Genomic DNA, 12,465 nt, shown 5'->3' with positions numbered 1-12,465 from the left:
GCTTGGTCATCACCGCTTCCAGGCAAAGCATCATCCTCCGCAAGTTCAGATAGCATTTCTTCATAAGTTTCGTCTACCTCTGGTTGTGGTTCAGCAAGTCCAAAATTTCTTTCCGAACGGATCCAATCTCTGAAAAGTAATGATTTTTCCAAGCTCTCCCTCATAGACGCTCTATAATCACCGAGTTGAAGTCTTGCTTGACTGAAAGCGCTCTGTGATGCCACTGTTGAACCTTGAATAGTTAAAATGTCTCGGGCCATCCTTGAAAGAATCGGAAAGTATTTTTTTTTGTCCTTCCACCATTCCAGAATATTAAAGGAGCCGTCGGGATTTACTTCTTCAATTCCTCGTGACAAATAAACTTCAAGCTCATTTAGTTGTGAAAAATTACTAGTACTAGAACCTTGAGAACCCCTGAACCCTGCCCAAGCACTAAGTGCTCTTACTCCCACAGTTCTTTTAGATGATTGAGAACTAGAAGAAGAAGGAGTTGGAACATTTGGTCTAGCATGATCTAATGCAACTTGATAAGCATTATAAATAGTTTGAATATTTATTTTAATTGAGGCTATTGCGTCCGCAAGTGTAGACAACTCCTCATCTTCAAGTGCTAAACCATTATAAACAGTTTCATACCAAAATTGAGGACCTCCTAATTTCATAGTAGGATTTAACAATGCAGCAACACCATAAATAGGGAAAATAGGGAAAAAATATTTTTTAAATTTTTTTCTCATGGAATCAATAGCAAGTTGATAAATTTTCACACCCTCTGAAAAATGATCAAACAAATTTGAAAGTTCTGCAATATAAACTAAACAGTTAGAAATAGTAGGATAATATTGCCCAGAAAATTTATTTGTAGCAATATAAAATTTTTCTAAAAAATCTAAAGTATTTTAACATTAGCCCAATCCGCATTTGTAAGGTGCTCATCATCATCACTTACGTGAGCATTAAACATTGAGTTTATGGGGTTTCTATATTCATATGCAACAACTAAACTTTCATACATGTAATTCCATCTAGTTGGACAAGGTTTAGGAACCTTTCTTTCTCTTAGGCCAAATTCATCGCATCTTTTAAAATATTCTCTAAGTCTACTTCTACGATTTGAATAAAAAAGCCAATTAAGAGCCATTTTAACCTTTTCAATTTCAACATTTAAAATTCGCATATCATCACCCATAATTAAATGGTAAATATGACAAATACATCTAACATGAAAAATATTACTAAATGCAGGACTTAGTGTAGTGGTAAGCAAGGCTACATCATTTGTTTTACTAGTAGCATTATCCATTGAAACTGATATTATTTTATCACTAATGCAAAAATATCTACAAATATCCGTAATCGTGCTAGAAATAAACTGCCCTGTGTGACGTGAATTAATTATTCTATAAGCAATAATGCACTTTTGCATTATCCAATCCTCATCAATCCAATGACTGGTAACAGTAAGGTAATCACAGTCATTACCACTTTTACCAATATCAGTTGTAATAGCAATACGATAATTTATATGAGTAAATAAATAACGCAAATATTGTTCATATTCATGTTTATATTTATAAATATCACTCTTTACGGTTGTGCGAGGAAAACCTTTATAAGTAGGATTATAAATTTTTCTAATATAATGCACAAAGTGAGGGTTAGAAGAAAAACTATAGGGTAAGCACATAACAGTAACCATTTTTGCCAATTCTTCCCGATCTTTTTTTGGATCATAATATAAAATACCACCGGTAACAGTGTTAATTCCCGGTTGAAATTGATTTGACCCGGTACTAAGGTCAGCCTGACTAGGTGCACTTGTCCCCTCGGCCAAAGCTTTCATACAAAAATATCTAGCTTTATCTTGAGGGTGTAGCAATATGTGTTTAGTCAAACTTTCCGTCCCCCCTCCCCCCGACTTCCAACATATTTAAAAACTAACTCTTTGTCACAAGTTTTACACTTAGCCCTATTTTTTTTCTCTTAGTTGAGTAAAAAATGGCCAAACAAGAGATGTTTCTGTCTCGTTTAGAAGGTTGTCTAGAAAAAGTAGGGGCAGTAATAGGAGGGTCAGACGGGGGATCATTTGGATTATTATTAGTTGGGTTAACTTCAGGAGCAGGACTAGTGGGTGTATCGTCATCCGGTTGCGTTTCATCAAAATCTATTTCTTCATCATCATTTTCATCAATAGTTGGATTACCATAAAGAACATTCATATATTCATGGTTTAATTGTTCACCGGGTGCAATATTATGGCAAAATTGACTCTCGGTAAATTGTAATAAACTATTATCGCTATCAAGAATAGTAGGTGTAGGACGAGTAACAGGTTTCGGCCGGGGAGCCGGGGAAAGTGGAGGAGGAACAGATTGGCCACTAGATTCACCACTCTTGGATTTTCCCTTATTTTTACTAAATATTTTTTTTAGAAAATAAGCCATCTTAATTAATCAAGCAAAGTAAATAAAACAAACAAAACTATAATATTAAAACTTAAGAGTTGGAACGAGTTTACCGAATTGACGAACAACTTGTTGAAAAATAATTATCGTTGAAGACTTGAAGACTTCATCACAATTTTGCACAAATTGTAACAATTAAGTAAGCAATTATAGAAGAATATTAGAGAGAGATTGAGAGAGATTGATGATTTTGTGAGAAAAATAAAAGAATGAGGGGGTATTTATAGTTAAAAATAGGGAAAAAGTATAATTATAAAAAGTTTGAGGTTAAAACAAAATTTGGGGGGTTAAATGGCTATTTTGGCAGACCAAACGGCTAGTTTTTAAATGGCCAAACGGTCAATTTTTTTTTTAAAATTATCCGTTGGTTCCGTTTAGGATCGCTTGAACCGGCCCACTTCTGAGTCGGTTCCGGTCCTAAACGGTCCCGGTCTCGCGGGCCTCCCCTATGAGACCGACCCACTACCCGGCCCACCACCCCACGGTCCCGGTCCTATCCGGTTAGGACCGTTTAGGCCCACCGTCCATGTGGGCTTGCGGTCCTGGGCCGGTCCTGGTCTTAACCGGCCCACTAGCCACCCCTAATTTCAACTCATGAATATATATAAGAGCTAAAGACACGTTGAAAATACTTACAAAGCATAACACTAGTTAAAACAGCCACGTTTGGGCACTAGTATAACTCTCATTATTGGCACAGTGGCCACACTTTCCATCTCCAACCCCCTTCTTTCACTTTCAAGCATCCTTATAGATTATCAACAACAAGACATTTTAATTTAAGACTTTAGATACATATTTGAGCAACTAACCAAATTAAGGGTCTTAGACACATGTGATTTCTTACACAATTCGACATGCTAGTTTTCATTAGAATTGCGCTTCAAATCATAACATATTAACATACAACCCATGTTTATTCACCTTCTCAAATAGTAACTCAACAAAGAAGAATGTTTGGAATACAATTTGAACGCATATATCTTTTGACACAAGGCTTGTTCAGAAGGCCATTGCGGGGTTCAATTCTAAAAGAGGAGTTTAGCCAACATACCTTGTTTGAGCTTTCCTTAAGTTACTACAACGTCCCAACACTTCTAGCAATAACAATCTATAGGAAAATAGCGAAAATCAGATAATAATTAGAAGGATCCACAAGGTGTAACTCTCTTAGAAATTTTGTCAAACACCTAGTATGCAAAATAGACTACAAAGCTCTACAATGCTAATCCCTTCCTCCCTCAACCAATTTCAACAAGAAACTAACCAAAATGGTTCATTAATTCTACATACTATAACTTATGGTCACATGCATGACCTATTTCCAACCCCCCACAATATACTAGAACTCATAACCTCTTGCATGAAAGCTTAGAGGTAGGACTTACCCGGATAGATGATAATCTAGTGATTGGTTTCCTTGATTCTTGAAGGTTGGTGCAAGATTGGATGATTAGAGTGTTAGGCTTCCTCATTCTCTCTCTAAAATGCTCTTACTTCTCTCTAAAATCATTAGGTAATCGCCCAAAAATAAGCCCCAAAAACTATTTATCAAAATAGGGTCGGGTTATAAAAATAGGAAAAAGGACCTCCCGAACTCAAGTCTACGATCGCAGAATTGACCGCATAACAAGTATGTCGTCCGCAAAATGGTCCGCGAAAACGATGCCAAGAACTGGCTGCACTGGACCGATCTGTAGTCCGCAGACCACTTATACGGCCACAGAATGGGCTGCAGAATCGCCTAACGAAATTTCCTCATGATAACTCGGCGACAGAAGTGCGGACCGCAAAACAAGTATGCGATCGCATAATGGACCGCGAAACAACCCTCAAAATTCAACAACTCCCTGCTCAACTCTGTGACGCTTATGCGGCCCGCAGAATGGATATGCGGTCGGGAATCTGACCGCATTATTAGCCCTTTAGCAAAACAATTTCAACCAACACCTCAATATATTCTTCAACCCAAAAAGTCCGTATCACAACGAGCTTCCCTCAAACACGTAAGCCTACCTTGACACCACAAAATCTTAAATTCCTTGGTGAAATTTTCGGGGCCTTACATCCTCCCCCACCCAATTTTGTGCCCCCCCTCGGCACAAAGTATCGACACGTACGCGCGCACCTCGCCTTGGTGTCGCTGGAGATCTTTGTCCATTAGCCATGATGCTCCATGGAGCGGTTCACCTTCCCATGTCATAAGGTACTGGTCACCTTTCTTCTTGCCCCGTTTGTACTTTGGACGGCTAGCAATGATAACCTCAATCCTCCGTCCATCGGATGCCTCTCCTTGCACTTGGCCTGAATCTCCCCATGACTCAACCAAGTCTAGCAGCTTCTGAAGCATCGGGTCCATGCTTACACTCCCTATTTGGCTGCCCTCCGTAGTCACAACCTTGCTAGAAAACTTAACCCCTCTGCTTGGTGCATCGTCCAAGTCTGATAGCATGCCATCACTTTGTACCTCGCCATCCTTTTCAACTATGTCCGCCTAACATTTCTTGCTACCACCAAGCTTCATTTGCTTGGCGTCAAGATAGGCTTTGGAATCCCCTACTTTCGGCTTAGATTCCAAGCGCATCCCCCCAATACAGGCGGTCCCTCCTATGTCACCCTTGTGTGCTTGAGCAAAGTTCCCGATCATTGCTGCAAGCCTCCCCAAATCTGGGCATTCACTTGCCCGATGTGATCCTTTACATAAGTAGCACCCTCTCTTAGGCACGTACTCGCTACCGTTTTCCGGCCCCTTGTCATTTCGCTTGGACCCCAGTCCATTATGGGATGGCCCCTTGCCACTGCCCTTGTATACCTCGGCTATGCCTTTCCCGTTGTCCTTGTCATGATCTCCCCTACTTCTCTCGGCATTGCCTTCTTTGGACTTGGCAGGCTTCATCTTGAAGTCAACGAGCGACTCGGCTAACCCTATGGCCTCGTCCATGTTGGCTACTTGATGTCCTCTTAACTCATGCTTTACCTAATTTTGCAACCCGTCCATGAAGTAGAAGAGGGAATCTTCCTCGGACAATGACATGATTTGCAGCATTAAGGTAGTGAACTCGCGCACATACTCCCGAATTGTGGCCGTCTGTCGGAGCTCCCTTAGCTTCCGCCTAGCCTCGTACACCACATTCATCGGGTAGAATTGCTTCTTCAACTCCTTCTTGAACTGCTCCCACGTCTCAATCTTGCCCCCTTCTCCATGTCAGTACATTTTCGACGCCACCCCAGAGCGGCGACCTCGGTCAAGTATATTAAGGCGTTGCGTACCTTAACAACTTCATCATCCTCCTTGACTACCTCAAAGTACTTGTCCATCCTCCAAAGTAAGTCTGTCACCTCGCGTGCATCCCGTGCACCGCCATACTGCTTTCTCTTAGGACCTTCACATTGGTCCCTTTTTCAAGTACCACGCCCTTGGTAATTCCGACCATGTTTCCCTACAAAGTTTCCTTCTAGCAATCTATTGTACTCTTTCTAACATTCCTTTAGTCATAACCTTTGCTCTGATACCACGTTGTCACGTCCTTAGTATTTAACTAAGTACACGTGTGGCACTTGACAATCTGCTCACGATTTTGCACAACTTACTCACGTTCTTGCTATGCCAAGTCAGCCTTACTACATTAAAGATCGCTAAGGGAATGTTAGAACACAGGAGAATTGCCAAAGGTAACTTTTTATTGTAGAGAACTTGATTATTTTTGCTTGATGAGTTACAAATGAATAACCCTTTTTATCTACTAGTTTCATAGGGGCTAGTGAGTAAATAATAATTATTACACAAGGCCCTTATTATTTACAAGTAAGTCCCTTCTCTAGAATATTCTATATAGCTAGAAGCTTCTAAGGACTTTCCTAACAATTTCATAGGGTTCTACGAGAAATTTCCATATTTCTTTAGAACTTTTCCACATGTGCTAGTCTATTTCATATGTAAGCTTACACATGGCATTAATATGTGCCAAATAACACCTACGTGACATGACGATGTGGCGGGTCATGACAATATGCTCAATACTATTCTAATGATATCTTCAAATAAGATCATATGACAAAGAAAAGAAAATATTCAATGAAGTCAATGAATTTTGCTGTAGCTAGTAGTTAAAATAAATTTTCGTTAAAACTTGGAATTCAACTAATATTTTGTTCTATCTTTACCACATTCGCTTTCCCTTCGATTCTATTTCAATTCCATTTATAAGTAGTACAATTACTTGAATCACATATTTTACAGTATCTAATAGGATGAATTTTGGGGCCTAAAGCAAGAGCTTTACTAGCCTAGGGATGGAGCCGCCCTTGTTATCATTCATCTATCAAAAACCTACCCAACTATCTATTCAGCAGGGTATTTTCTCTTTAAGCAAAATATATAAATGAACGGAAAAAAGAGCTTTTTTATGTTACACATATGTCACACCCGATGCCATAAAAAAAACATTCTCCTATTTATCTAACTCCATAGGCACGAGAGAGCTGCCTCCGAAACCTGCTGTCTTTCTCTTCCAATCCTCTGTAGAGTCATGGTTGCAGCTGCTCCACCACTGACCTTGGTAACACCCAAAGATGTTAAATAAGATACAAAAAGATCCAGAAGTTGGTCACTATTCATTAAAATTAAAAGTAACCCTCTTCTGTGGTTTTTCTTCTCTCCAATTGTACGCGGTCCTCTGTTCATCACCTTGAAACCTGGAGCTTTTGTACCGCGACATATGTTGTGAAGAACCTTCCCTCTTACGAGAACCAGTATAAAAGGTTTTATCACCTCTGTTATGTCTTCCAAAATCCATATTTCTCTCATTACTCTGCCTTGGTAATCGCTGCCAATCCCAAGATGTGAACTCAGGTTCTCCCCATCTTCTGTCATTTGAGGTTGTTCCACCACCTCGACTAAGGTTCCTATTCCAACGAGAGCCATACTCTGAATTCCACTGCTCATGCCCCCTGGTATTCCAATGGTTTCGGCCCCGGGAACCAGTTCTATTATTAACCCATTCGTTTCCTTTAGCACCAGCAACACTTTCACCACCTTGATGCCACAAATTGCTGAAAGTGTTATCAACACAAGCAGATCCATTCTCATAATTCAGCCCCGTGGTCCAACCCCACGACTCATTTCCACGGCCTCCCCAAGCTGTGTCCTTTAAGGTCCCCTGGTTTTTAGGGCAACTCCTTTCCCACGGATCATCATCTTTGATGTTTACAGGATTATCCCATTCATTCCAAGTCTGCTCCTCATTTCCTCCGCCTCCCCAGGCAGTAGAGTCCTTCAACGTCTCCTGGGTCTTGGGGCAACTCCTTTCCCACGGATCATCTTTGATATTTGAAGGGTTATCCCATTCGTTCCAAGTCTGCTCCACATTCTCACAAGTTTTAGAGCCCTGCACATTATCACTTTCCCAAGGATTTTCACCATTATCAGCAGCTTTATCCTCCCATACCAGGGTGCATCCAGAAACTAAGTTGTTCTCAGACTTGACGGCATTATCAACTTCATTAGGATTAAAATATTCTCTATCCAAATCTAGTATCAGCTCCGGATCAATAGTTGAGTCCCAATCAACTTTATCAATGTACATATCTGGATCGGGAGGAGGGCTCTGAGGAGGAAGACCACTTATCTCAGCCCAATATCTCCTTTTTGCATCATTGAATGCTTCTTGACCTGCAGAGTCATCCCACTTGACCACATTATCATAACAGTACATGTATTTTTTTGCACTCACAACCTTGCGCCAAGGAATCCCGGCTGCTCTGCAGAAATCTATTTCCCATGATGGAGCACTATTTTCCTGGATAGCTTTAAAAAGTGAAAATGAAGAAGTTATCAGATTTTGTAGGTAATACAATACTTGATAGCCTTCAAAAGCAGGTGTGCAGATGACGGGACATAAGATGACAATTTTTTTTATGCAAAGAAAAAACTAACTAGTATTTTAAGAAAATAAAGAAACTGAGGGAAATATATGAAGAGACATCTCTGATTAAAATGACAAAACATCCACAATAGTGAATTCCAATCGTGTCCAGCATGATCTTTTATACATCTAGGTACAAAAATATTTAGGGAGAGATTGGGGCTAAGCCAACATGGCAGCTGGCTTCAACACTCCGAGATTCTTCCGATAAAGGAATTTTCCTAGTACAACAGATTAAAAATGTTTTTTTATAACCGAGAAATTCACTATTTCCTACTTAAAAAATCAGTAGATAATGGGATTGGAACCGACCTTCTACCATCTCCACTTAAACACCAGACTTGGTTCACCAATAGGATTCGAACTCATGACTTGCGCCTACCATGATCTCTAGCCGTACTACCTATTCCCCCAAAACTAAAGCTCAGAGGAAAGAATATTAGTGGTAAAAGAGATTAAATTATGGGACAGCTGTTCAGTGCTTGTTATGTTCCAACTCAAATCAGTGACAAATCTAAACATGAAACAATTTACTTACAGAGAAGGTACACATTGGCTCCCTATTTACAGATTCGGCTAGTTCCCTATTCGACAATTCTCCTTCATATTATTTACGCTCAACTAGATGTGCACCTCACATGCTTCTGATTCAGATATTTACCTTCCCAGCATAATCACAGTTCGGAAAGGGCGCATAACAGACTTTGCAGCATTAACTATCTCAAGAATGACAAGCGAGCGTTCTGGAAAGGCTAATCCCATTAACAAAGAGAAAGGCCGATAGAACAGTTTAATCATTTGAAATGGGATTGGGTCCCAATTAAGCAGGGTGAGTCATTCCAAATTCTTAGTTGCAACTGCAGGGACTCGAGAAAGACAAGTTTAATCCTATAGGATACAAATTAATGTACAATTATATCAAATTTCTTTTAAAAAGGAACAAAAACTTACTACTTTTATGACATTTACTATCCGAAGTGAAATTCCGATGTTATAAACCAATTGTAGCAGCTCAAAGTGGATTCTGCCCATAAATATCAGGGGTCATTTTTTTTTGTAATTTTAAACTTAAATTCTTAAACTCGTTCAAAATTTCATTCAAAACAATCCAGGAATTTAAAAAACCCAAATATGTAAGCAAAGAATATATCAAAGAAACACGACATTTATCATCGTATAAACAGTAAAGCAGGTACTTTTATAGATCATCTCAAAACATACAAGGGATCATCTCAATAAAATTCAAATTCAATTTTTTAACCGAAACACCAAAAAGTAGAAGAAAAAAAACAAGAAAAAAAACCAAAATTTCCACCAAATTGGATCAATAAAAGAATCACAATCATTAATAAATACACAAAAATGCATAATCAGAAAAATAGCATGACACAGTAACCAAAACAAATCATGAGTATATTTTAAAAAAATGGAAAAATTAAAAGACAAGAAAGTACCAGGAGAATGAGATTGGTTGTAACGGGATGGAGGAGAAGGGGGAAAATCTTCGTACTTGTACTTTTTTCTTGGTATCCATCTTCTGTTCCAATTCCCCATTTTCTTCTGAAATCACTTATTAGACACACCAAAAAAAAACCAAAAAAAAAAAACAAAGAAGAGACTTAGAAGAAAAACAGGAGTTTCTTTCTTTAAGTCGGTTGGGGTTGGCGATAGAAACACTCAGATTTATTAATTTACTTTACTGATAATAAATGGGGAAAGACGAGACGAGTTGCTTGCTTTTTTCGCACACAGATTACATGCTTGAATTGAGAAACATGATTGATCATGGGCCGGGACTTGCTAAACGGACTAGATAGTTGATGGGCTTAGCCTAAGGCCTGTGGAAATGACACAAGGTAGCCACTTTTAAATATATTGTTTAAAATATATTTATAGTTTACAATATATTTAAAGATTAACCAATTCATTCAAACTTCAGGACACGATATCCTGAAGTATAAACCTAAAAGTTCAAACTTTAGGACTTCATATCCTAAAATTTTAAAATTATATCCACAAATTCGAATCTTATGTCCTGAATTTTAAATTAGAAATTCAGAAATTTAGGACACCTAGTCCTGAATTTTAATTAGCAGCTCAAAATTAAGATACTAAGTCCTGAATTTCAAATTAGCAGCTTAAAAATTTAGGATATCTAGTCCTGAAGTTTAGATGAATTGACTAAGTTTTAAATATAATGTAAATATGGATATATTTTAAATATATTTGTAGATATGCATCTCTCTCAACAGGCCTATTGCCTTTTGCACACAGCTACTTTTGGCAACTATGTTATGACGTTTAATTAATACTAATATAAGTATTTATTTCACCAATAAAAAGAAACAGCTACTTTTATTTTTGGCTTTGGATCATGGAGAGTGACAAAACTAACGTGGATTGACCAAGTCAGAAACTATTTACATTCGATAGCCGAAAAAATATATTAAATTTATATATTTTTTTGACTATTATTTTAGGAGCGACTATACAATGTCATTTTTCCTATTTTTTTTTATCGATGAGATGATTAAGGAAAGTAGATGTTAGGATACTCAAGTAAGTTAAAGCCTATTTCGACCCTCTTTACAAAACTATGAAGTATCAAGCAAGGGGTAAAATTAGTAAGAGAAAGGGGATATATAACACACTCTAAGTGAAAACAAGCTGTCTATTTGCTGCCAAACTTATAAAAGAGGAGGACATTTATTATCATCCTTTTAGGACTATAATTGAAGGTTATAGATACTTGTTGGAAGCTATCAAATATATCTGGAGGGAAGCAAACCAATGTGCAGATTTTCTAGCAAATGAAGGTTATAAACGTAAGACGATTTGCTTATTTGGGACGATGCGCTCGAGGAAATGAAATTTCTTCTCCTTGCAGATCTGAACCATATAGGTTAAGAAATATTTTAAGAATTTTATTTAGTCCTTTTTAATGTACCACAAAAAAAAAATGTAAGATGACTCCCGATATTTCCTTTTTCATTTAAAGTTCTTTTAATTACACCTTTTAAACCTATAAATACCCTTTTATATTTCCAACATTTCTTACACAAAATACTCTCACATACTATCTTTCAAAAAGTCTTACTACTTTGCCTATCAATTCACAACATCAATTAGGTTAGTCTCTCAGTTTGGTTTTTGAGGATTTAAATTTGAGGATCAACTCAAGCTTCAATTAACGCTTTCATTATTTTTAGTTTGGACAATTCGGTACATTCATTCATTCCAACTACTTGTTTTGATTTAATTATTTGAGTTAGCTATATTGCTTGTTAACCTTATTAATTTTCACATATTGTATAATGGCATCATTCTTTTACATCCTTCTATATTTATTAGAAAAGTGAAAGAGCATAGGGATGAAGCTGAATAATGCACAAGTAGAATGAATGAATAATTCAATTTAGACTTGGTGCTAACAACACCAAAAGAATATGATGTGAAGAAAAGGAGATAGATCCACCTCAACTAGTTAATTGCATACCCGTAAGAGAACACCTTAGGTATGAAGCTATTTCAAGAAAATTCCTAACGAAAATAGAGCTAGATGCAAAATACGTAAAATAATGTACTAGGATGTACTATAATATTTGGAACCCGTGTGTGTACGGCTAAAATCGGGGTAATGTCTACCCCGATTTCCCGATGAACAAACGGAGGGAGAGCACAGATGCACGAGACTCTTCGTATCGAGACCCAGGAAGGGTAAACGATGTGCCTGTCATCGGGTATTGTAAAATGACGCGCCCCGGACCAAGAATGAGTTCTAAGACCTCGGGAGACACAGTGAACGGTTACGCATGACGGATAGAGGGTTGTGATACTCACACTCAACCAGGTATCGCGACGTGGATCTCACTTGATGTCGATTATGGATAAGTAATTACCGAGAAAGGAAGTTTTTTACCTTTTTAGACCTATATTAGGGGTGAAACTCTCCTATTATATAAAGAGGAAGTCTTTCTTTTGTAACACACGCTGTAACACGCAAATCAAAGCACTACAAGTTTACTTTATGCCTTTTAGCTATTGTTAAGGTTTTTGTTCATTTGTTCTGTTCTTCA

General features: G+C 38.0%; 1 protein-coding gene across 1 annotated transcript; it reads right to left on the bottom strand.

The window, feature by feature from the left end:
• Positions 1 to 6,822: 6,822 nt before the first annotated feature.
• LOC104116842 (uncharacterized) lies at positions 6,823 to 10,124 on the bottom strand. Its single transcript, XM_009627784.4, has 2 exons — positions 9,844 to 10,124; positions 6,823 to 8,271 (listed from the first exon to the last, which is right to left on the bottom strand). The coding sequence occupies exons 1-2, from the start codon at positions 9,941 to 9,943 to the stop codon at positions 7,076 to 7,078; spliced, it is 1,296 nt and encodes a 431-aa protein (XP_009626079.1). The 5' UTR covers positions 9,944 to 10,124; the 3' UTR covers positions 6,823 to 7,075.
• Between the last annotated feature and the right edge of the window lie 2,341 nt (positions 10,125 to 12,465).

The sequence above is a fragment of the Nicotiana tomentosiformis genome, chromosome 1 (genome assembly GCF_000390325.3).
Source record: "Nicotiana tomentosiformis chromosome 1, ASM39032v3, whole genome shotgun sequence".
NCBI classification, from domain to species: Eukaryota; Viridiplantae; Streptophyta; class Magnoliopsida; order Solanales; family Solanaceae; genus Nicotiana; species Nicotiana tomentosiformis.
The sequence above is the reverse complement of the archived record's forward strand: the minus strand, read 5'-3'. Positions and strand labels throughout refer to the sequence as shown.